A 26767-nucleotide genomic window follows, 5' to 3' on the forward strand; every position below is an offset into this window, starting at 1 on the left:
TAGTAAGGGGATATTTACATAAATCATGTATGTCATTATGCATAGTTGCCACCTCACTACTGTGTCTACAGTCTGCAATCTCTCGTAGTATGTTTGCATAGTAATGGGGTAACTTTAGCATTAAGGGCTTAGGGAGCTCATGGATCCACCAGCAATAAAGCATCACTTAGCCTTTAAGTTAATGAGCTACTCGATCATGGACAAAAATATCATAGGTGCATATGGGGTAGTCGTGATGAAAATCATGGGTGTGATTGGCCCAAGTATGCCCTGATGGAGAGATTGTGGTGGAGCAAGAGGATTCAAACCCACCTGCTCAATATGTTGTCATACCTTGTAGTCTATAGGAATAATTTTGCAACCGGGTACTTAATCACAAAATTTGAGGTTCTGGGATGGCATCAAGGATATCTTGTCGTATAGTTTTGGAATCATTGGAACATGAGGGGGATGAATATCTAGAAATCAAGGGATTTTTAAAAACTTCAATATGGAACACCAAAACATATATAGGGGGAAGAGGATTCGGTAAGGTAGTATGCTATATCAGTGTGGCATTCGAAAAGATAGCCAAGGTTGTAAAAGAAGACCCACACAAACAATATATGCGGTTTGAAATAACAGCAAAGAAGGGAAATGCCAGGCTAGCAGCATGCCACTTTGCACGCTGGCAATCACCAATCTACACACACAATAGTCATCTAGCCTGGGAAGATCCTTTTATGCATTTAGGGAAGGACATAGCCAATTTTTCTAAAGAGCATGCAATTATCTTGGCAAGGGACTTCAATGTGAGAACAAGATCAATGCAAGGCATCAATACAATGGAGGGGAAAGAGAACTCATATGGATGGAAGAAATAGACGAGGATGGGGAACCTAGAAAAGAACATTGAAGGATACCAAGGAAATCACCCAATTGGTAAGGCACCTCCTCACCCTGTGTGGTTGATTTTTACACGTGCAAAGCCCCTGAAGGATGAATTGTGATTGACTATGTGATCATGAGTCTGCATGCAAGGCAGAAACTTGAGTACGAGATTCTTGAGTCCACCGACTAGAGAGCAATGTCTATAGGCATCATAGGAAAAAGAAATGTTGTTAAAATCTAGAGAGTTGCTATGCAACTGAGGCTAAGATTTGATTACAAAAAGGCATATATTCATGAGAGGGGAATGGAGATGCCATGAAATGAACAAATATGTAACAAATTTGTTGCAGACAACTCCCCAAAAAATCTTGAGAAAAGCAAGGGAAGGAGCATTGGAATGTCAAGCAATCATTGGCTTGACTTGGAATGCCAAAGTGCAAATAGGGCTTGGGATACCAAGAAGGAGTACAAAGCTCAAGCATACAAACAGGTGGTGAGAAACAAACATATATTTTCTCTTAAAAGCAAGAAAGTCAAAAGTTTTGAAGAGCTAAAACAAAACCCCAATAAGTTTTTTAGAAACTACATGGTAATAAACCTCAAGAGAGGAAAGCAACATGGGAAGACATGATATAGTTGATCAGAGACCTCTATGAAAGGGAGGGGGAAGAGAAAGTAAATCATGACTTTTCCATCAAAGCAACAAACAATATCATAACGGAATCCGATGTAGGGGAGGGGCTGAAAAAGCCAACAAATGGGAAGGCTCTAGACACACAAGGGGTAGTAGCAGAGATGCTCCAATGGGGGGGAAAGAAGCCAAAGAAAATGCTTACCAGGCTTATGAATAGGGCACTAGAGGAAGGGTTTCCCCTAGCAAAATTGTGCCTATCCACAAGGGAGGAGACAACAAGTTGGCAAAAATTTGCCCCACAATCATGGTGAGTAGCCTAATGGCCAAGCTATATGGAAGCATTCTCAAGTAAAAAAATAGCAAATGGGTGGAGACACAAGGGGTTAGGGCACCATTTGGTCACTATAAGGGCTGCATCGGAAGTAGCCATAGATTTCAAGAAAGCATTTGACATGGTTCCACATAAGAAACTATAGGAAAGAAAGGAAAACCTTCAAGTCCCACATGAACTTAGAGAGGCTACATATCATCTATATGAGAAAGTACTAATTGAGCTAGCACAACCACTTGTGGAAATAGGAAATTAATCCAGTGGACAGCTACGTGATGCAAAAATACCTTGGGGAAGACATATTAAGGTTTAAAAGGCATTTAATATGCAAAATGATAACTATCCTACATGACCTAGAAGTGGACAAGGGAAGGTGGCCAAGACCTAGGGTACCGAGAGAGGAAAGAATATGGAAAATTTGCCCCACAAGGGAGGCAGAAAATGAGAAGCACGTACTTCTATGATGTCGGGCCTATGCACACATCAAAGGAAAATATGATAGAATTAGGGGCAACCTAAAAATTCTTTTAGAGCAGCTAGCTACAAAACTGTATAAAAGAAATTTTGGAATGTCGCAACGAGGTACTTGGACTAGCACACATGCAACTCAACTAGTACTAGCTACATAGCAAGCCTATAGTATTTTTCTTTCACCAGATGTAAATGACCACTATTTGTTCCTAAAGGGTCTCAAGGGGACGTTAATACTCTCTCTCTCTCTCTCTCTCTCTCTCTCTCTCTCTCCCCAAAGAAGTCTTGCCCATTAGCATTATCTCTCTGTCTCTCTGTCTCTCTCTCTCTCTCTCTCTCTCTCTCTCCAAAGAAGTCTTGCCCATTAGCATTCTTTCTTGTTCAAAACCGTCGTCACCAATGATTCTTCTTTGCAACCTACCTCTCATTTAACATGGTCCATCTAGCCTTTGCTTTTTTCATTCCTTTGCATCTTGATTTTATGTGTTAATTTAGTTTTTGCAATTATGTGCCACTCTTAACAATATGAAAGTTTTAAAAACGTTTAAAAGTATAAGTGGCAATAGATTGCTATGAATCTAATGCCTAGGTGATGAATTAGCATTTTTTATGTTTAAGCACTCATGTAGATATATACATATCTAATCATTTGATAGATCATAATGCACTAAGTTCACACTAAAGCAAATTTCATAAACCTTAAGCCTTTTGACGGCTTTCCCAATAGCATCAATGCGATTCCTTATTTGGTGCTAAATAGTAAGGCAAAAAAGGAAGGAGGTCTTGAAAGGGTTTTAAAAAAATGTATATGTCCCCATGATCTTCAAAAGTGAAAATCCACTCTCCCCATGATCTTCAATAACTAAAAGGTTAAAAAAATCTACAATAGGTTTTTCCAACTATCTTATCCAACTTAGATCTCAACATTGAGGATAAGGTAGTGCTTGGCTACTTATTATTACAAGAGGGCCTCTCGTTGTTGAGCTAGTTGAGTTAGTATTGCTTGCTTAGCACCACTAGCAACCACTGTCACAAGAGCTCTCTCGAGATGGTACCAACTAAGGATTTGAATGGGAAATACGATTGCTCAACTTGCCTGGATTGTTTGTGGTAGAGCCAATGTGACTTGTTTACGTTGATCCATATTAGACACACTTCTTGCGAGCATATAAGCTCCCCTAAGGAAGCTCATCGCTTGAGAAGGTTGCAAGCATAAGAGACACGTCTCGGAGCATTGACTCAAGGTTGCATTCACATGAGCTTGGAGCAAAACGTGTGCTCTAAGTAATGTCATTATCTAACCAATATAAAACGTGCGCGAAACAACGAAAAGCTCTTCTTTTTCCACAGCCCAAAACGAAGGAAGTTATAAAGCAAGGAAAGGAGACAAAGCTCTCAATACACAAAATCGTGTTTTGGGCAATCCGATCATCACCAATTCTCTCAGCTTTTTGGCTATGGCTGATCCCGACGTAGCCGGTACCAGTGGCAGCTCCACTGTGAATTTGCGCGTAGCGGGTGCTTGGTCTGGCCGGATTGAAGTGCCTCTGGACGATTGGAGCATTGCCCAATTGCGCTCGCACCTCGCCAGCCTCGCCGGCTTTGCTCCCGACTCTATCAACTTGATTTGTGCTGGTAAAGTTCTCAAAGATGAGGCTCCGGGAAAATTGAGGCAATCTGGTGTTGGACGTAATTCCAAGCTTCTGATGACCAGGGTGGGAGCCCAACAGGCCAGGGCCCTCATAGCCGAGGAAGAACGTGTGGCGCGCCTGAATCGAATCAAGTACTTTATATAACCTTTCAACTGCTCCGACCTTGTTGAGGCTGAAATTCGATAGTCCTTGCACACGGATCTTCGATTTTTAGCGAGTTTGATACCTGTAGACTTATAGCCTGTACGCCCATTGTAGTGCTTCATGGTATTGTATGGTTTCCTTATTGCGCGTATGAGTCCACCAGCGATGAGAAGGGAAGAGCCTTTTTAGATTCTCAAGCAGCCACTCTTTGAATGGTCCTCCTAACTCTCCTAGTGACAATCCGAAATCGATCGCAATGAATTCAGCGACCCAATTCTACGAGGCTATAATTTGTAAAGATTTCCAGAGTTTGGTACCGCTGTGTAGTCTGGGAACGTGGTGTACTTCGTCGTCTCTTGCGGTTTCGTTTCAATATTTTAGGATGTAAAGTATTCGGCAGGATTATGAAGGGGGCTTAGCTTAATATGGGCCTAAAGCAAGACGCCGATCGCCCATGTGTTTATGCGACAGCTCATTACCTTGCTCTAAGAAGTTATGTTGGCCTGATAATATGTTTTGTGATGGAACATGGCAGGTCTGCTGCTGATGCGATGGTGAAAAGAAGTGATGGGAATGCATTTCAAGAAGATTACTTTGACATCCAGCTTGAGAATCAGAGTGGAGAGCAGCTGAGAGTTAACTCTGAGAGCGATCGAAGGTTAGTCTATGATTTTTGAGTATACAGAATATACGTTCAAGATGGTATGATTTCTAAGGGGCTAGCGGATAAACCCTTGTCTCAAGCGCTTCGATAGGAAGGAGGAGCCATGAGTGCATATGTTCATAGTGGCCCATGTAGGCTAGTATAACAATTTAGGCCTTTAATATGTTATAAACCACCACTTACCACTTTCAAACGGTCAACATCTTCTAATCAAGACGCATTCCTTAGTTTGATGCGGAGTCTTTAACCCGGTGGGTTGCAACATTCTGTGTTAAGGCTTATCCTACCGTGAAAGCTCTTTGCCAGCAGACACAAGCCTGGAAACTTTCAGGCCTTTCAAGGGGCCTCTATTGATTCCCCTTTTTCTCGTATTATAGCCAGGAAGATCCATACAGACTCAGATTTCCCTCCGGTTTATAGGTTTCCAAACGTGCATGGTCTCTTGAAAGAAACTGCTGAGGCTCTTGTTTGAAATTTCTTGATTGTCACCTTCTATTCTTCCTATTCTGAGATTACTGCTCCTTTATGGATGCTGCAAATTCTTTCATTTCAAAGCTTGCTAGAGTATCTATTGTTCATATTATTTGTTGTCGTCTGCGCTCTTTATTGATCTTCTTTGATCATGTGGATCCCTTTTTTGAAGTCTTTTGCTTGAGTCTTTGGTGCTGTCATACCCTATCTGATATGTGTCACCCTTTGGCATTATTCACCATCCGCCTGTTTTGTGCTTTTAATCTCAATCAATAAGCCTTCCTCATCTCTTTCCTTATGGAGTCTCCTCTCCTATTCATCCTCCGCTCTCTGTTACACTCCCTTTCCCATGGTGTCTTTCTCTCCCCTTGTACGTTCCTTCATTGTAAAATATCATACTGCCCAAAGACAACTTGCTTCTGTCACCTACAGTTCCAGGGGGTAGATTGCAACTTGTGGAAATCTTGCCACTTACGAATGTAAGTTTAACGCATATCTTTATTTCTATCCTTCTCTTCCCCATTAAAGATGGGTGGTTTAACTGATTCTTATAAGTACTATTCCCCTTGTGAAGTACCCTTCTCCTCTCAACTAGCATGCATCCTCGCACCCCTATGTCCGTGTAGCCTACTCCCCCTTGCTTGTAACATACCATAATTACCGACACCAGCAAGGTCGATGTGACTCCTTGATGCTCTTAAAAAGTGGATGCTGGGATAAGAATGTCCACAACATGGCATTGTTTATGGAGAATTGATTTACTCTCTATTTTTATCCACATGTTGTGCTTTCCTTCTTCATTGGTTGTGAATTTGCAAGTTGTGGAGCTGTTTAGATGTCTCCTTGGGGGAAATTAAGTCCCATTTCATTTCTCTCTTGCGCTCTCCCCCTCTGATTCTCTCTCAATTCCTCTCCCCATTCCTCTCTCCCCCCACCTTCTCTCTCACTCCCCCTCACCATTCTTCTCTCTCATACCCCACAACCATCCCTATCATTTTCTTTCTCACCCCTCAGCCCCGTTCTTGCTCTCTCCCTACTTGCTTCCGCAACCTCCCTCTTCATTCAACGACTCCTGCTCCATCTTCTCCCTCTAAGCACCCCCCCTATCCCCCTCTCTTCGAAAGACCAAACGGTCTATGAGACTGAAAAAACCAGATACAATATGCTGAATGGGCGGAGCCTGTTCGAGCATCTACACCCAAGACACGAAAGAATTCGCTATTACATCATCTTTGAGTCCGTGGAGAGGATAGAAGGTGTGGCGTGGCATGACTACGGTGGTCCTCAAGATGCAGGTGGAGTCAAGTTTGTGGGAGACATTGATGATAAGCGGGGATGTGGCGGCATCCGCGTGGGCAGCAATCATACATCCTTCTTGATTAGTTTACAAACCTACCTCAGTTGGTTGTCCTATAGGCTTCTAGGTGCACTGCATTGGTTGGCAGCATAGGATGTACAGGTCGGTAGTACAAGCTCATCTGGGGCAATTTGCACAGGCTGGGTAGGTCCAGAGCTGCAGCAGTGGCCAGACTGGGGGCTCCCTAGCCCTATAAAAAGACCCCCTTGGGGGGCATTAATCAAGTTCAGAGTTGCAACAGACATCAGTTAGTATTGGGCTCCACGTGGCATATATGTACGGCCTGTAGGACAGTATATGTGTGTGCAGGAGGCAGCAACATGCAGAGCTCACCCTAAAGCAAGCTAAACAGCCTTAGAGGAAACCATTGAGCGAGAGCCCTTTCACATGGGACTCCCGGATCACTATGGCCGACCTTCATCTCTGTTCGACAGCACGTGGTGATCGAGGAGGGTTCTACACCAGAGGGTGTGAGAAGTGCATTTGAAATGAACAGAAATGGGGAGAGAGGGAGCATGCCTTACACACACCACACTGAGAGGGAGAGAAGAAAACAAGAGAACTGCAAGTGATCTCTGGCAAAAGCCCCTCTACAACTTGCACAACAAGCTGCTCAAGAGTTGGGAACACTGCCCAACCTCCACAACTGAGATGACAAGATACCAAGGAGGGGGGCCTATAAATAGCCCCAGCTTTCCCTGATCGGTCGGCAAAAAGGGGAGCCGACCAACTGCTCTCCCTGGCCGACTCATATGCTGGGGGACCGACCTCCCTCTGCCCTCTATAAAGGGCTGGCTGGCAGCCCTACTGCACCTCCTAGAGGACCAACCACCTGCCCTACAAGTGGGGCTCCACAAGCCCTCTAAAGAGGGATTGACTCTCTGCCCTCCAGCCGACCAGCCGGCCTTTAGGGCCGTAGCAGTGGCCAACCCCTTGCCCTATATGGGCCACCCTGATTTGCACTTTGAGAGGCTGAGTACACAGCCCTATAAGGGCTCACCTCCTGCCTCAAGCAACCTGCCAAGGGAGGGACAGCAGCACCAAAAGGGTGGCCATACAAGCCCCCTACACAGGCCTGACCAAGGTGCCTCAAGAGGACTGGGCCAGTGGCCTATCCTACACTCACTAGGGGGCTGGCACACCCACAACCCAGGCCCTCACTCATCTACCCGAGCCTCACACTGGCGGGCACAGCCACAAGCAAGGCCTCTCTCTCTAGGTGAACATCAAGAGATGTTGACCTCCGATACCCCCTCTCAGCTCCTGGATGGAACAGAGACACTAGGGAGCTGGGTGTGCCGCTGGAACAACTGGAGGAATCCATTGTGTGATACTCCATTGCTGAAGACCGCCACAAGTACATTCGAAGATGCCCCCTCTAGGCGCGAACCGCCTCGGCATGATCACTGGAAATTTGGAACTGTTGCTTCCAGGCCACAGGTGCTAGGTACTCCTTTGGTCTGGTACTGGTACAATGGGTCATCTGGTACAATAGTCCAATTGCTAGTACTGGTACATCACTCCAACAGAAGGTACCAGAACACTAATCCAACTGATACTGCTCCCAGTGCAAGGTTTGCACTTGTATCTCAAAGCTACATAGTCCCCCTCTGAAGTCTAAACTTGTACACTGTCTCCAGATCGATGAACTTCAGTGCTTTAATGACAATGGGCATAGAAGAGCCCACAAGGATCAATCAATTGTGTCTGGATTTCTGCACTGGCAATCTACTGACCCATCCGGATCTCCAGCAGCTCATCAGACAATAGCTGCAGGAGACCCCCTCTGGATCTGCCAGGTCATAACGTCCAAACAAAATACATACTGACAAAATACTGCCACCCGAGTCAACAGAAATAACTCCTTGTGGCTCAAGGTCCTTCCTGAAATCCTGCCTCGATCAATGATTCCCTTCCCTTGGCACCTGATCGGTAGGTCTTGTTGCCACAAACAAGCAAGAAATCCTTCGTCTGGATCCGGAAAACCTGCTGTCAGCACATCCTACCTAGTGCTAGTAGAAGGTCGGAGTATACGTCATTGCGGCGGTAACATTGGCCAACTGGTTATTGAACCCCTCACCGTTTCTTTCGGGACATTGCCACCAATAATGACCTTTCTGGCCGCATCGGTTATACACATGGGATGCCTTGAGTGCTTCACATTCCTTAGCTGCCAACTGCTTTTTGCCTTTCTGCTCAGCTGCCAAGCCTCAGGCTGACTCTCATAGATACGATCTACAAAGTGCTCCTGCTGGTTAAGCACCATTGGGACCAATTCCTCCCAGGTCAACTCATTCATCCTGCCACTTGTTATCAAGGACGAATAGAAGGCCCCATACTGAGAGGATAATTGGGACAGTAGAGTTATGGCCATGTCCTCGGACGATATCTGCTTCCCTGCTTGGTGGATCTCCTTCTGAAGTTCATGTAACTTGTTGATGTGCTCCCACATCGATCAAGACTTCTTGGGATCCAACAAACGTATTTGGACTTCCAAGGAAACCGTCTTCATGGGAGAGGTTCGATTATACAGGGACGCCAAATGCTCCAAATACTCTTGGCCACTGTCATGTGCTTCATGTGATTAATCACCTGAGGAGTACAGTTAAGGAAAATAAACAATCTTATCCTTGCATTGATATGGTCCCAGAGTTGAGACAAGGACTAGGCCTCCTGCTGCTCCGGGATGCTAAGATTGGATGCAAGGGGATCTCGATAGAATTTTGCTAGATCGTATGACTGTAATACAGACTCCATCATCACCTGCTCGGACAAATTTGCCATGTCAGGGAGGGAGCTCAACTGAAAGAGAAGGTGGATGGGATAGACCGTGACAGAAGGTGGAAGAAAGGAGAGGGTTGTAGAAGAGGATGGAGGAGCTGACAGGCCAATGTACCTTCACTCCTCACTATCTGTCCCTCGGGACACCTCCTCTCTGATCTAAAAAAACACTTCAAAGTCACCCCTTGCTGGGCACTCCTCAAAGACACCTACAAATAGCACCCTAAACCTCCTCTTTGTGTGCTAGCTCAACACTCCCTCTGCTCCTCGGGTCTCTAGCCAACCGTGGCTCTAATACTATGAGAAGTGCGACAGGAATGAATAGAAATGGACAGAGAGAGCACGCCTCACACACACCACACTAAGAAAGAGACAAGGAAACAAGAACTGCTAGTGATCTCTGGCAAAAGTTGTCATGGGGATGTGAATTTATGAACCGTGACTAACTTTGTCTTAGGGCGCTAGCCTAGGGCAAGTGACACTTCCTAGAAGTCCCTAGGTGCACACACTAGGACTACTTGCTAGGGGCAAGGCAAGGTTTAGAGGGGTCATAAAGTTAGGCCCAAGGAAGCCAATGTTTCATTGGTTAGAAGGGTTAGGATTTAAGTGTGAGGGGCAAACCAATGTTCCATTGGTTTTGTGGGGTTAGAGCATTAATGAGGGGGCCACATGGTAGCCCCTCATGCACACCTACCCTCTTCCTCTCCTTCCAAGGCAAAAGGTACGGGATTTTTGGACGTTGGGAATTCTCTCTCATTTTCTCACGCACCCCGATGTCATCTCTCCACCTCTCTCTCTCTCTCTCTCTCTCTCAGGATCGCTTCCGAGTATGGGTTATTTTCACGTATCCCAAGGCAGGTCTGTTGGCTGATACGGTTGATTAGAGCTCAATTCGGTGTATTTCTTGCTGTTGCACGTCTCCCAAGGCACTCATCGATGCAGTACGGGCTGTTTTTCCTGCTATACGGACAATTCTACACGCATTCCAAGGCCCCTAGGCTGTTGCACGGACTTGTTGGCACCTTTTTTGAGGCAAGTCCTTTGTTGTACATATGATACTAGTGCTGTTTCTGCTGCATGGACTGCTTGGGGGCACTCTTCAAGGCTTGTGCAGTTGTTCTTCATGCTTTTCAAGGACAAGCTGCAGGTTTGCAGGTGGACCTTGCCATGGCAAACTAGCTTCCCTCTTGCCCTAGCCTCTTTACCAGTGAGCCTTACTTTTCTCACATTTCTCAGCTCCCAGTTTCCCTTCTCTCTTCCTTCCCCTCTCCTAGCTGCCATTTCCTCCTGCTACATGGGTCTGCTGCCCGTGGAGGTGTTATGGATTGGATTGGAGTTCCTTGGAGCTGATCTGGAGCTGGATTGAAGTCGTTTGAGTTCTCTTATCACTATCCCTTTGACGTTGATTGTATTTGGTCATTTTGGAAGCTTGTCATTGCTCCTCTGCTGTTGGGAGTCCGCTCTTGGCCATTCAGGTTGTGACTTGACACCCAGTTACATAGGGTTTAACCAAATTGGGGTCAAAGGAGTAGTGTGTGGTTTTTCTTCTCGTATTGTGGTCACTTGTTCAGTTTGAGATTTGTGTTGAAGCTTGGTCACCCTAAGAGGCTGATCAGTGGGTTGTGGGATTGCCAGTCGTGGTTGAGCAAGTTGGATGCTTTGTGGAATGCTTGGACACCTTTATAGTGGTCATGGACAATGGTGAATGCCTTAGCGTTGCCTTGGCACTTGGGTACTAGTGTGTGCACTAGGAAAAAATGTAGGTTGTAGCCAAAGTTTGGCTTGGATAGTGGAACTGCCAGTGGGGCAGAGCACAAGGGTGAGCCCTTGTTGTATGTACAAATTTCATTCCTAAAGAAATAAATAAATACCGGAAGGGGCGCCAAGTGTTTGGGGCCAGTGTGGTGTCTTGTACTTGGTTTCATTGAGCTGGGGCACTCTAGCCTCTATCCAGTTATTTCTCAAATTGTTTCTACGTGGAATTTTTTAAAGTTAAGTGGCTGGAAATGATGCAATGTGGCTGTGAATAATGAATATGCAATGATAGTTATGGTCTATTGCCCTTTAGGAAACTGAAGGCCGGTTTCAGTGGTTCCATTGCCGGGATCGTCATCATCTTCCTATAGAGGTGAGCCCTGGGAGTGTTGGGTGAAGAAAGCCCCATTGCATTTTGTTACAGCCATATTACCAACAATCATGCCACACCGTGAGAGATCATTGACTATGTCCGAGCAAGAAGCATACAGCTTTGAGGAGGAGCACAACACCAATGAGGGTGAAGAAGAACAAAATGATGGGGGACAACATGTTTCTCTTGAGCATGCCATTGAGGATTCGCAGGAGGAGGTAGATGAGGCAGAGGAGCTTGATCCCAATGCCCTTTTTCAGTTAGGAATGCAAAGTGCAGTGGGAGCCCTGTCACAGTTGCAACACACTTTCATGGAGATTATGCAAGCCTCTTCTGGTAGTAATGCTCCCCCTGGAAGCAAAAAGTCAGCTGAGAGAAGCATAAGAAGACTCACAAGCATGTATCTTTTAGTGGACAGCCACCAGAGAGGCCCACAGTCACCCCTGTAGTGGGTCATGCCAATAATTTTCATTCAATCAATCAAGGACAGCAAGTCCTCCCTCAGCCTATGATGCATCCAGGATACTTTGGAGGGGGATCGGTTTTCCATGCAATGGTGGCACAGCCCATAAATGCCAAGCAGTTATGTGGGTAGTTTTCAGCCAGGAATGCAGAATTTCCAGCAGTACATGGAGGGAGGAATGCCCCCGGCAAATGCCAACATGATGTATGCAAACATAGGGATGCAGCCCGGTATGCAGACAGGGATGCTTGGAATGATGAGTAGCACTTGGAGTATGCCACAGATGCAGGGAATGGGATGTGGAATGGTCAACCCCACCATGGGCACAGGCAATATGGCACAGAATATGGGATCCACGATGCCTCCACCATATTTACAGCCCCCCGTTTATGATAATCTTAATCCCAAAGGTAAGCTGAAAGACTATAAGGAGGGAGGGGAAGGTGTGAAGTTTGAAACCTTCAATGGGATGCAGGACAGATTGAAGGCTCTAACATTTGTGCAACAGTTTGATGCTGCCTACTCCGGTGGTCATTTCACAGAGTCTTCCAAAGTTTGAAAGGCAGCCAGCTTCTTGAAGGGTAACGTACTCCAATGGTGGACCAATTTGCTTTTGTAGGGTAAAGCCCCTAACACTTGGGTTGAATTCAAGCAAGTTTTCTCATCTGCTTGGCTCACCACCACTTTTGAAGTGGATATAATGACAGCATGGCATAAGCTGGATGCCGCAAATTCCTTGAAGAGTGTAATAAAAAGTTCTAGGAGGCCTTATTGCCAGTCAGTTCGTTTAGGACTATATCACTTTTTGAGCAGGTAGAAAAGTATTGTTGTGGGCTGCCAAAGGAACTTCGTGACTATTGCACCAAGACAAGGGTCTCTATTATGTCTCAGCTGATTGCGAGTGCTACTACAGCCTATGCTCTCATGCAAAGGATGACTCCAGGATTCAAAGGAAAGCAGCAGGATGACTCTTTCACAAAAATGAAATTTGCCAAGATGACCAAAGTCAAGTTTTATATGGACTCGAGGCCTAATAGTAAGCCCAATAGCAAAGAGAGATTGTCTCCTAAGGAACGGCAAGCCCTATTTGAAGCTGGAAAGTGTTTCCTTTGCAAAGAGGAGGGCTATCAGGCCAAAGATTGTCCCAACCGTAAACAGAAACAACCTATGGCAGCACAAGAAGCGAAAAAGGACAGCCACATGCGCTAGGAGATTTGTTTTTCTTTGGTATGAAGCAGTAATTTGGGTATGAATAATTGTAACAGCCAGAAATTGGAGAGTCTCCCGAGCAGTAATTCCATTTAGTACATGCCAGTTGGTATTTGATTTGAACCATGAGGCAAGGATCCAAGTCTAGCATAGATTGGCTGAACCGATTCAGCTTGCGGTGATGCAAGTTTGAAAGGACATTGAGTACCAGGATCTATGTTCCTAGGATCCATTTATTGCCATGTGTGTGCGGTTCAAGTTATTGGAGGCGAGTGAACTAGCAGATTTCACTCACAGTGGTGAGGTCCACTCAGTTGTGCTTTGAGCTGACTTCGGTTGTAGCTCCTTCAGGCTCAGCATAGCATAGGTCTGGAGCATTGCTTGATGCTCCACTCCCTTGTCAATAGACAGCCTCACGGTATTTAGAAGTCGCTTGGTGACATTGTATGTCTCATTGTTTGCTGACAATACATCTGCTATGGGACTTCTATGACAAGTCTACTAGTCACTCCACACGGATGATGCATTGATGCACGCTCTCCTAGACCATATCATCATTGCTGGTGGTTTATGTTTATAGTAGCAAACTCGATAGTTTGATGTTTCAAGAGGAGGGTATGTCATGGGGACGTGAATTTATGAACCGTGACTAACTTTGGCTTTAGGGGACTAGCCTAGAGGAAGCGACACTTCCTAGAAGTCCCTAGGTGCACACACTAGGCCTACTTGCTAGGGGCAAGGCAAGGTTTCGAGGGGTTATAAAGTTAGGCCCAAGGAAACCAATGTTTCATTGGTTAGAAGGGTTAGGATTTAAATGTGAGGGGCAAACAAATGTTCAATTAGTTTTGTGGGGTTAGAGCATGAATGAGGGGGCCACGTGGCAGCCCCTCATGCTCACCTACCCTCTTCCTCTCCTTCCAAGGCAAAAGGTACATGATTTTTGGATGTTGGGAATTCTCTCTCATTTCCTCATGCACCCTGAGGTCATCTCTCCACCTCTCTCTCTAAGGATCGCTTCCCAAGGCTGCTGTACGGGTTATTTACACATATGCCAAGGCAGGTCTGCTGGCTGATACGGTTGATTGGAGCTCAATTCGGTGTATTTCTTGCTGTTGCATGTCTCCCAAGGCACTCATTAATGCAGTACGGGCTGTTTTTCCTGCTGTACGGACAATTCTACACGCATTCCAAGGCCCCTAGGCTGTTGTACGGACTTGTTGGCACCTTTTTCGAGGCAAGTCGTTTGATGTACGTATGATACTAGTGCTGTTGCTGCTGCACGGACTGCTTGGGCACACTCTTCAAGGCTTGTGCGGTTGTTCTTCACGCTTTTCAAGGACAAGCTGCAGGTTTGCAAGTGGACCTTGCCATGGCAAACTAGCTTCCCTCTTGCCTTGGCCTCTTAACCAGTGAGCCTTGCTCTTCTCACATTTCTCAGCTCCCAGTTTCCCTTCTCTCTTCCTTCCCCTCTCCTAGTTGCCATTTCCTCGAGCTACCTATTGCTTGGTGGGTCTGTTGCCCGTGGAGGTGTTCTGGACTGGATTGGAGTTCCTTAGAGCTGATCTAGAGCTCGATTGAAGTCGTTTGAAGCTGGTTTATGTTCTCTTGTCACTATCCCTTCCACGTTGATTGTAGATGGTCATTTTGGAAGCTTGTCATTGCTCCTCTACTGTTGGAAGTCCCCTCTTGGCCATTTGTGAATTGACACCCAATCACAAAGGGTGTAACCAGATTGGGGTCAAAGGAGCAGTGTGTGGTTTTTCTTCCTGTATTGTGGTCTCTTGTTCAGTTTGAGATCTGTGTTGAAGCTTGGTTACCCTAAGAGGCTGGTCAGTGGGTTGTGGGATTGCCAGTCCTGGTTGAGCAAGTTGGATGCTTTGTGGAATGCTTGGACACCTTTACAGTGGTCATGGACAATGGTGAATGCCTTAGCCATGCCTTGGCACTTGGGTACTAGTGTGTGCACTAGGATGGAATGCAAGTTGTAGCCAAAGTTTGGCTTGGATAGTGGAACTGCCAGTGGGGCAGAGCACAAGGGTTATTGAGCAGGGGCACTCTAGCCTCCATCCAGTTATTTCTCAAATTGTTTCTAAGTAAAATTGTTTAAAGTTAAGTGGCTGGAAATGATGCAATGTGGCTTTGAATAATGAATATGCAATGATAGTTATGGTCTACTGCCCTTTAGGAAACTGAAGGCCGGTTTCAAAAGCCCCTCTACAACTGGGGGAAAACCTCTGCACAACAGGCTGCTCAAGAGTAGGGAACACTACTCAACAATCTCCACAATTGAGATGACAAGACACCAAGGAGGGGGGCCTATAACTAGCGGCAGCCTCTCCCTCAAGACGGGGAGCCGACTAGCCGCTCTTCCTGGCTGACTCATATGCTTGGGGACGGACCCCCCTCTGCCCTCTATAAAGGGCTGGCTGACAGCTCTACTGTACCTCCTAGAGAGCCGACCTCTTGCCCTACAAGCGTGGCTCCACAAGCCTGATAAGGAGGGTTGTGCTCTCTGTCCTCCAACCAACCAACCAACATGCCTACAGGGCTGACTAGCAGCCTAATGGCCAATTCCCTGCCCTATATGGGCTGCCTTGATCTGTCCTCTGAGAGGCTGGGCACACAGCCCTATAAGGGCTCACCTCCTGCCTCAAGCAACCTTCCAAGAGAGAGAGAGACAAGCCCCCTACTCAGGCCTGACCAAGGCACCTCAAGAGGGACCTGGCATAGTGGCCTATCCTTTTAGGAGGAGTTTTAAGGGTTCGAGGGAGGTTCAGGGCTCAGAAGGGGTTGAGGGTTTAGAAGAGGATCCAGGGTTTAGAAGAGGTTTAGGTTCAGAAGGAGGATCCAAGGTTCATGGTAGAGTACATGGCGGAGAACTCGTCTCCCTCATAGATCATGGAGGGCAAGGGTTGGAGGACTAAGGGTTTAGGGGGAGCATAGGAGTGGGAGAAGAAGAGGGTGTAAGAGTATGGGGGAGACGGAGAGGGTGGAGAAGGGAGGAGGAGGGAGGAGGAGTAGGAGGAGGAGATGGGAGGAAGGAGGAGGAGGAGGACTTGGGAGGAGGAGAGGGAGAGGAGGGGTTGCAAGGTTGGAGGAGAGGGGAGGAGGAGTTGCAAGATTTGGACATGCTTTTGAATGTGGAGTGCAAGGTTAGGACATGCTTTTGAACGTGGAGTGCAAGGAAGCATGGACACTTGGAAGTAGAACTCAACACAATGCCCCAAAGAGTGTGGACTTCATTCCATTACGGGGCATTTATACAAGTTGGAGAGCTTCTCTCTTTGCATGTAGGAACCTCTGAGCCATCCATCAAAAGCATCTCAAGTGAATATGGTCCTCTTGTAAGCTCCTAAACCAAGGTTCAAGCTCCTTTGGTTGGCAAATCCTTTTATTTCTTGAAACTGCGCAAAGCCTCCAAACAAGACTCAATTGCCAACCTCTTACAAAGTGTCTCAAATCTTCCTAATTCACCTCCCCAATTGTCTTTCTTGCATGAAGTTTATTTCAAGCATTAAAGCATAACACATCTAAGAAGTTTGAATAAATGCTCTTGCTAATTGTTAAGACAAAATACTATCTTCTCATTGTTATTGCATTCCTTTAACTAAATTTGAACTTTGAAACTTGCCTCTACCACTTTCCAATCCTCATTGAGCCTAGTCTTATGAGCCTAGTCTTACAAGGCATATTTTGTAGTCCCTATTAGGATAGACCTCTAGCATGTATTCATTTCTCCTTCATGCTATTGGCCATCGTACATTCTTCAGCTTTCCTAAAAGTCCAATTGGAAACACTCCAATATACCATCACATCCATTTTAATCTCTCCATTCCTATGGTTATACTTTCATTTTATGATAAATGACTAGACAAGTTGAAGAGATTGCATCGCAACGGGCTGGTATACCCTCACTTGGGGTGGGCACACCTACAACACAGGCCCTCACTCATCTACCCTAGCCTCACACTGGGTGGGCACACCCACAAGCAAGGCCCTAGGTGACATCAGAAGATGTTGACCTCCAACAGAGGGTTCAACAAATGGAGCTTGTGTTCGTGCCATACCTCAGCGGATGTTTGCTGAAGGTGTTGGAACAGATTTGACAGGTTTTGTATTTTGATTGGATATCTATATACCTTTCTTTTGGCTGTACATTTTTGTGTAATGTTCCACAGCTGAATTGCTGTCTATATCTTCTTGTGTGTGCACGAGTGTTGAAGTGAAATAAGTGGGTGTCGTAGTGTGGCACATCTTCCGCAGTAGATGTCTTGCGTTTCAGTTGGTGGTTGCAAGGACATTGGTTTATCTACATGCTGGTTTAGCTTTGCTATGCTATTTTTCAAGTGTAGGTCTGTTTTCCAACATATGTGCCCTGTCCAAGACCCTACTGCAGTGTTCCTGGATTTTTTCATATAGGATCCCACCATTTTTGCTGGCTGCCCAAAGAGGCTGTACAGGATTAGGTAATAAAGTTTGTATCTTGTATCTTTCCCTCATGTGTTGATAAGCTTGGCATAAGAGAAGAGTGGTGTTCATCCATGATGTAAAGAGACTTCTCTCTCTCCCCCCTCAATAATCCCTTTTATGGGGGCATATTTTGCTAACTGTGTCCTCTCTTGGTACATTATCCCATCTGTCTTCATGAGAGCTGGTTTTCAGTTTGCATGTTAAGCTTCTCTTGAGGAATAGAGAGATGTTCTCATTGAAATATTCCTGTCCCTCATAAATCAGCATGGGATTGATTTCTGTTATGTAGCCATCTTTTGCTTTGGTTCGTGCCATATCTTGGTGTGTGTGTGTGTGTGTGTGTGATCTTCCTCAGTCATGCCTGGAAATAGTTTTTCTTTGCTTTTGATTTCCTGTTGAGGCTCTCTGCTTTTTTGAGACCCTCATGTAAATTTTGCTGATAATATGATCATGGATTTACCCAAAAAAAAAAAAAAAAAAAAAAAAGTGTGTGTGTGTGTGTGAGAGAGAGAGAGAGAGAGAAAGAGAGAAAGAAAGAAAGAAAGAAAGAAATTTTATTAAAGGTCCACGGAAGGCCATACATGGCCTATGGGACACAAAATCATCCGAAAGGAAAATACATCATCAACGATGCGCCAACTAGGTGGCCTCATCGTAATACCGCTAAGATGCATGGCTACAAAAATCCTAGATACAAAATGAGAGAGAGAGAGAGAGAGAGAGAGAGAGAGAGAGAGGATATGATATGATTGTATTAAAGTCCACGTGAGACCCTTCAGGATCTATGGGACTCACGATCATTATTAACTAATAGTGATCCCTTACATCCAGTGAAGTGAAAAATCTTACAGCTTTGTCATGTAGTGAGTACTTGTTGGGCTAGCTTGTGAGCTAGACCTAGTACCTTGTTGCGATGTTCTAAAATCTCTTTTAAGTAGCTTCCTAGATTTTTGGTTGGCTGCTCCAGCAGATTCTTTAGGTCTCTTCTTTCCCCGTAGCCTTCTCTGATGTGTGCATATGCTCTACATCTGAGGAGTACATGCTGCTCATTTTCTACTTCTCCTGTGGGGCAGATTTTGCAGATTCTTTCCTCTTTGGGGATCTTGGGTGTTGCCCATCTACCCCTCTCTACCTCGAGATCATGTGAACTAGTTCTGATTTTGCAGATCAGATGTCTTTTAAATGTTGATATGCCTTCCCCAAGGTATTTCTGCATTCCATAACTGTCCATTGAGTTAATTTCTTGTTTATTTTTTGTCCCTGGGTTTTGACATAGTTTTTGTACCATTTTCTGTGTCACAATTTCTCTTATTTCGCATGCATCTTCTAGTATATCAGTGTTAGTTGTACCCCATGCTTCCATCCACTTCATCCCCTCTTTGTGCCAACCCGTGAGTTGTGTAGCTTCCATCGCTTTGTGTGGTATCCTGCTGTCGTTCATCTTCTCAACTTTGCTGAGGTATGCCATGAATTGACACAAGGCTTCCCCTTCTAGAGGTAGCATACCTGTTTCAGCCAGCAGGATGGGATAGGGTGTCTGTGCCTTAACCCCTATCTCCCCTATTAGGAAGCATTCATGTAAAGTTTCTATTCTTTTCCAGTGAATGCTAGATAGCCCAGGTGCACAAGCATGGTGTAAAGAAACTCTCTCATTTCCCAATTCCATAGAGGCGCCTTCCTGCATTTATTTTGGAAGCTATATAGAGCTTTTAAAGAGAGAGAGAGAGAGAGAGAGAGAGAGAGAGAGAGATGACTTCACCAAAGTGTCATCGAGTTAAATGGTAGCATTTAATACATATCATAAAATGTTAGATAGCTGACGGCACTGATGCGATTGGCCTGTAGGGCATTGATGATGGGATTGATGCTGCATGCGAAGGCGCGGGATTTTATTCAACACAATGTTTATGTAGAAGCCTTGGAAGTCTTGAACATGGTTGAGGTAATTACTCTTCAAGTTATGATTTGCACAGTGTATGTACCAGCTAAGCTATGCTTTAAACATCATATTTACGCTAAAAGGCATTTTCCAGGTATACATTATGAAACAATAAATTTGATCTTCCAGCCTGGATCACTGTTTTACTTTTCTGTGTCAACATAAAAATGCCATCTTTTTTGGGAAAATATAAATTGTATTTTTTAATAGCATGATAGATTATGTCACAAAAGAGTGGTGACCTCCATCAGGATCACCAAGATTCATAGCACGACCCCAATTGATGCTAGGTTATAAACTCGTTTTCTTGTAATCTTGAGACTCTGTAACTGGCATCAGATTATTTGAAATTTCTTCTTTCATTGGCTCTACAGAGCTGAGGCCTGGTGTCTTAAATTATACCCTTTGATAGAGTTCCATATACTTAGACAACTTACGAGCTTCTAGAGGGTGTTATGTTTTTAGAGCCACGGTGAGATGCATGCTGTTTATAAGCTAGCTGAGGTTAGGGACTCCATAGGGCTAGGCTATTGCCCTAGTGTTGGGCACCAGTATATGGTTTAAGTACCATATCTAACGATATAACCCATGTAATAGTTGAGAGACTAAGCTATAACACGTAATTAGAACATTGACTGTGTGCCCGACTGCCTGCATGCTAGCAATGCTTCACATCTGCTAGCATGGGTCAAAGAGGGATAATCAACAAATGGGGATGGGCCTTATAGTGGCTCTATGAGGGGATGAGCCTGACAAGGGCTCTATGAGGGGTTGGCGAGTTTGGGAAGTTCCCATGGATGTCTGAGCTGCTTTGTAATTCAAGGATAGATAGAGTCTAGATATAGGGTAATAAAGGATCAGCACTTTGTAGGCTGCCACATGGCATTGTCCCATATTTAACATATATTTTAATGCTGGGCTGCCATGGGTCATCCCCCTAGGTGTACTGCTAGAAAAGTAACAGGGGCCCATTTGTAACATCATGCGCTGTTCTGAGGATCAAAATCCAGTAACCATCCATGGAAAGGTTTGTTTTGGTTTCCCTTAGATTGCTTTATGCCACAGACTAACATTTATGTAAACTTAGTAAACCCCCCCCCCTCCCCCCCTTCCCCCCCACAAAAAATAACACCCTTGTAAAAGATGGAAGGATTGCAATCACAATAAAATTGCAGCTCTAAGCTTTTGCGTAGAACATGCATCCTCACTAGGATTTAGTAAAAGGTTTTTAAGAGTGCAACACTCTTGAAAGATGATGGCCTCTTTGTGGTTGAATCTCTTCCTTGCAGGAGGCATTTGCACTTTGTGATCCAAAAAATCTTGAGGTATTGTCATGTCTTTTGTTTGTTTCATGAATGCTTTCTTTCAAAATAGTTTTATATAGGCCAAGTGGTTATTGTCTTCTCACTAAAAAGGTCTTGCTCATTTATTTCCATTTTCAGGATGTGGATAATGTAGCATTCCTTCAAATCGACATCGTGTGGTGCTACTTTATGCTCAAGGACATAGCAAAGTTAGCAGATGCTGGAAAACGATTATCTCAAGTACGTGAAGGGCTCCGTCGGTCACACGGTCCCCACTTAGAGCGGCTTCGCATACTTCAAGGAGGATTTTGTCCAGAGCTTGCAATGTAATATCTTCTCCAAGGCTTTTCTTGAATGCTTTTGAGTTCTAAATCATAAAACACAATTTACAATTGCAAAACTATATAAGATATATACAATGCAAGTGTGCCAAGCTGCTGAGTTCGTAGGCTTCTTTCTTGTGTGGTGGCAAAGTAATAGCACAAGGTAGCATATTATTTTTAATACAGGTAACCAAGTACCATTTCTTGAGCATGTGGAGGCTATACATGAGTATGGTGATGTGGTCCGTCGAAAGAAGCATGCCTTATTCCCTAGAACGAGGAGGAGTTACTAAACCCTTTTGGACAACAAGTCCTATACCGGAGTCATAATCTCCTATCTTTGAGTGGAACTAACTTTATAAGGCGGTCTATTGGGTGGCTCACTGCCAAGGCATCAGTTCTATACAATGGTCTTCTAGTCTCTCAGAGGGTTACTCCCCTTGCAATGCATCTGAGAAGAAATCTTGAAAACCTTCAAGAAACTGAAATGTTTCTCTATCAGCATCATTCAAATCAGCATGCATTTCTAGATCCTTTTCTTTAATGATAACCATGTACGTTGAAACTGCAGATTTCATCCCTTTACTAGTAGAAACATTGGATACAATAGGGTAGTCTCCTCTATTCTTGGCAATGGTCCGTTGCATTTTTTCCCTGTGTACAAAATCCAAAGAAGAGACAGCTTCACACCCCTACGCTGAAACCAAGGCATCCCCAAAACTACAACATCATGCTTAAGAGGGGAAATGAAGAAGTCTTCCTGATCCACATAGCTCTGTATGTAGCACATGAATCAAGGGAGTAATTGGCACAGGGTGCCCATGAAACATCTGATCGGCAGCCACAACTCTTCAGTCTTTATTCCTATCCTAAGAGCAAAGTCCTTTGATATAAAATTATATGTTGCCCCTGGTCAAACAAAATGAGTGCTTGTTGGTCTCTGATTTTTTTCCATGCAAGGCATAGCTCTCTAGCTTTAGGGTTACTAACTCATCCCAAACATCCGAGACTTCTCCCGCCATTGGCCTTGGTGGTTCTTGTGGCTTCTTCTGCTCCATAGAGAATGAAGGCCTCTCGGGGCACTGGGCAGCCACATTCCCCTTGTTTCCACATTGGAAACACTTCGCCTCTTTGCGAATAATAGCAATCTGCTTATGGGTAAATTGGGATGCCCTTATATGCTCTCGGCATCTGAGTGCCACTCAGTTTCTGAGGCTGAAATCCCTTTTTCTCAGTCTTGGGGAACTCTTTCTTTTTTGTATGAAAAAATCAGGTTCTTTCTTTCAGTGGCTTTTGCCTGCAAAGATGGTACAATGGTAGGGTCCTGCATGTGCATGATATTGGCTATTGAGTGCACGATATCCTATATGCCTTTTAGTTGTGGGGTGTTAACGACAGCCTATATCTTCGGATTGAGACTAGTTGTGTACTTCCTGAGTTGGGTTCTCTTGGATATCTTTTTGAAGGGAGTGACCTGCAAATAGGCATCCCAAAACTTCTGATTATAGACCTCCACTGTATCCCCTGCATCCATGTGCAAACTCTCCCAACCAAGGAGAATGTGGTCCTTAGCTTGTTTAGGCATAAAGTGTTATAGAAGGCTTTCTTGAAGCCCTACCATTTCTTTGGTGCTGAGCCATCTGTAGTTTGGTCACTCCACCATGCACTAGCTGTCCATGTCAAATGCAAGCTAAACATGCGCAACTTGGAAGACTTAAGAAAGTTTTATGTACCAACTGCATAGCCTTCTCAAGTATGAACATATTGGCCATTGAAGGTGACCAATTTGACAGATTTTCTACCTTCTTTCAACTCTTTAGGCTTAGAGGCCTTTGCTCGCTTATGCTTAATCACCCCTTTCTTTTTAGCCTTGGGCACAGGTAACCTAGATGAAGTAGATGAAGATGAAGAGGTAGAACTGGAAGAGGAGGAGGGACTTGGCGATATGTGATGGTGCTTAGTTCTCCTCTTTTTAGAATAAGATTTCTGGAGTGAGATTTTTTTTCATGATCATCCCTTTTCCTCTTTTTCTTGCCCTCATGGCCGGGCTTCTTACTCTTATCTTTTGAGGAAGAAGAAGACGAACTCAAAGATCTCTTCCTGCCAATTTCCTTCTGGGTTGTTCCAGAAGAAGCTTTCTTTGGCCCTTCCTGTGCAAGAGGATGTTCCAATCTATAAAAAGAGGATCCCTTCTTGCTCGTACTAGTTGCGCAAGCAACTCCCTATAAGTGTTTTGCTTATCAGGCTTCATGCCCTCTTCTTGCCCGACCCTTTTGTTTTTGCAATCCCCTCATGGGGTGAACTAACATGGTCCTGCGAGGCCATCATTTAACTTGGCCTATAACTGTCAGCCCTTACACAAGAGTATGACACTAATGCACACAAAACCTTTTGTCGAATTTGAAGAAACTTTCAACAAGAAGTGTATTGCATAATCCCCCAAATTTTCTTAGGCATCAAGGCTTGTCATTTTTGGACACTATAGCACTTAGGACTGCTGTCTTTTTTAGGGGGGGGGTATTGTTTCCTGTAGTTTGGTTAACTGTTTGAATCTAGTTAGGTAGAGAGGTTAGCTGCTTGGGGTCTGTTAGGCTTATGTGGCCATCTCAAGATATGCTTGCAACTAAAATTTTAATGTGATCTCGCCGTTTGTTATTCTCGCTTTTTGTATGCCTTTGCTTCAACTTAATGCATGACTATAGCTTCCCACAGCCATCGCGGGCGGTTAATAAACCTTGTCAGATCTAGACTTGGAGGAAGCCCCAAATTTTAGCAAGCATGATGTAGTATGATGAATTACTTGGATCAAGAGACACAATGGGAGCAGTTTCTACCCTTAGTAGAATTTGCTTACAACAATACTGTGCATACTTCCATTGGGAAAGATCCTTTTGAAATAGTAGAAAGAGGCAGAAAAGTTCTACCTATCTTGCATACAAAGGATAAGTTTTTGGAAGCTGATAGGTATGTAGAAAGCATGGGCTTATAAGAAGGTGAAGCAGGCTCTCCAAAAGACTCAGGAAAAGCAAAAGAAGGTAGTTGATCGTCACCGTCATGAATTGATATTTAATGAAGGTGATTGGGTTCTTTTGTGCTTTGAAAAGGCAAGGCTGAAAAAGAAAAGGGGCAAAGACCGATTGTTTTCTAAACTCAGCATGAGATATTATGGGCCTTTTCAGGTTTCAGAGAAGTTAAGTGATGTAGCTTACAGGTTGAAGCTACCAGATCACTGGAGGATTCATGATGCTTTCCATGTGAGTCTCTTTAAGCCTTTCAAGGGTGATGTGCCAAAGGATATGATGCAACCAGAGGTTGAGCAATTGGATGAGATCCTAGTTCCAGAGCAGATTTTGACACATAAGGAAAGGGAGATCAGAGGTAGAGTTTCCTGCCGCTACTTGGTAAAATTCAAAAATTATTCTTCATTACATGCAAAGTGGTTGGAAGAGGGTGATCTGGCAGATACACCTCAGTTATTACAAATGCTTTTCAGCTTGGGCCGACTTTGGTTGTGGCTCCTTCAGGCTCAGCAGAGCATAGGTCTGGAGCATTGCGCTTGATGCTCAAGAGAGGGGTAGTACCTCTGTCTCTATGTTACAGACAGTCTTAAATATCTAGATGTCACTTGGTGACATTGTTTGTTTCACCCAAGGTACTGCTTGCTGACAGTATATCTGCCTTGGGACTTCTATGATCAGTGTACTAGTCACTATGAGTGGGTTTTTGCAGTTTATATGGATTGTTCTCTTAGGTTCCGAACAATCATATTTGTTGTTTTTTCGTGGTAATACATGCTTTCATGATGTTATATTCACATGTATTTTAGTTATTGCATATCCTTGTAACATCTAGATGCAATTGAGGTCGCTTGCCATGTTTCAAGAGAGGGGTATGTCACGAGGGCGTGAGTGTTAATGCTCGCATGTGGCCTCGACTTCAAGAATCAAGTGGCGAGGTCACTGGATGTAGGAAATTGTGCCTTGGGGGCAAATGCAAGTTCTAGGGCCAAGAGGGGCCCAAAGAACTTTAGAACTAAGGTTGGTCATTGGTGTGCTTTTAAAAAGGCCCCACTAGAAGGGGGCCTAGGGGAAAATGAGGCCCTTGGGGCAACCCAAGGCATGGGCTGCAATGTGGCAAGCCCATGTAGCCCCATTTTGGTAAGGAAGGGTTGGAAAGTCTTGGAGTAAGAAAGGGGCGACGGGGATCTTCACTTAAAGGGGTTGACGCCGAAAATGAACACGGGCTGGAGTACGGAGTAGGTACAGGAGCTTGCAGGGAGCTGGGTGGGTCGGTAGTTTTGTATGGAGCAATAATGGCAGCTACTGCAGATGTACGGACTGTATGGACAATCTGTACGGGATCATTGAAGGCGGCTGTACAGAGCAGATAAGCAATACGAATAATTAGCTGCTCACATTAATGGCTGTACGGACTACTGTACACGGTTGTACAGTGAGTCTACATGATTGTAGGTCTGATTGCACGCTGAACGTACCTGCTGTGTATGGATAATTGTATGGCTGGTTCTTCTTTTAAGCAGCTTGCGGGTACGAGGTTGATAGGCTGACTGTTGCCTCAGGTGGTGTACTCATGGTTGGGCAGTATTAAATGCCAACTACCCGGAGCAATGATTAGCATAGCATATGTTGGGTAAGAAGAATGCACATAGAGGTTATGCTTGGGGGTCATGCTGGCCAATGAGCAGTACGCTGTATGTTTGAAGAGACTTGCTTGGTAGGGTGAACACCCAATGCTTGTAGATATTTTGTGCTTCTGAGCACCGGGGGTAGCTCAGTTGTGCTTTCACCCATTGTTTGGGTGTCCCAGTGGATTAGTGAACACTTGTGATTGATTGGGGAGCGTGTGGCCTTGCTTGGGCTGTAAATAATGGTTCCCATGTTAAAATGCAGGTGTTTGCACTGAGTATGGATGCTTATGGTCACATGGGTGTGATAGCAGAGCCCTGCAAGGCTAATGTGTTGTGATATGGATGCCTCTGAGAGATGGAAGAGCACTGAATACATGTGAGTTGGTACTCACTGTGTAATCTCTTTGTGGCACTCTTCAATTAATAAAGAAATACCTGAGCTAGATAAGTCTGCGCCATAGATGGAAAGGGGCGCCAAGGCTTTGGGGCGAGTCTATGTCTCTGTATTTGAGCAGGAGCACTCTAGCTCCCCCTATCTGTCTGTGGAGTGTTTGCTGAGTATTCTTTTGTGAAGGCTTTTGTTTGGTTAGTGTTTTACCACCCTCTTGTTAGCCTTGAGGCTGGTTTCACAGACTGAAGCTTTGATAACACCATACATTTGCTTGGACAAGCCATTTCTTTTAAAATACTTTATTGCCAATGCAACAATGATGGATTTTTCTTTCAAAAACAATGGTTCTATAAAGGACTTCATTTTATCAGCTCCTATGTTAAATGGTATTTGTGGTTCCGTGCTGCCTCCAGAGAACCAACAAAACCTTACATGTCAGTTTATGCTCAAATATATGAGTTCTATGTGAACAGTTGTCACATATTTTAGCTCTGCAAAATTTATTGGCACCTTTCAC

At 44.7% G+C, this 26767-nt stretch overlaps 1 protein-coding gene across 1 annotated transcript in view; it reads left to right on the forward strand.

The window, feature by feature from the left end:
* Positions 1-3638: 3638 nt before the first annotated feature.
* NUB1 (ubiquitin-associated (UBA)/TS-N domain-containing protein) overlaps positions 3639-26767 on the forward strand; it is a 46550-nt gene continuing 23421 nt past the window's right edge. Inside the window, exons 1-5 of the mRNA XM_087389974.1 lie at positions 3639-4089; positions 4638-4760; positions 19491-19587; positions 20874-20909; positions 21027-21214. Of these exons, the coding sequence (XP_087246100.1) occupies positions 3764-4089; positions 4638-4760; positions 19491-19587; positions 20874-20909; positions 21027-21214 (770 nt within the window). The 5' untranslated portion in view covers positions 3639-3763. The remainder of the gene's footprint in view (positions 4090-4637; positions 4761-19490; positions 19588-20873; positions 20910-21026; positions 21215-26767) is intronic.

This window comes from Dipteris shenzhenensis, chromosome 18 (assembly GCF_047967505.1).
Source record: "Dipteris shenzhenensis isolate YYH24624 ecotype China chromosome 18, Dip_SZ_1.0, whole genome shotgun sequence".
Classification (NCBI taxonomy): domain Eukaryota; kingdom Viridiplantae; phylum Streptophyta; class Polypodiopsida; order Gleicheniales; family Dipteridaceae; genus Dipteris; species Dipteris shenzhenensis.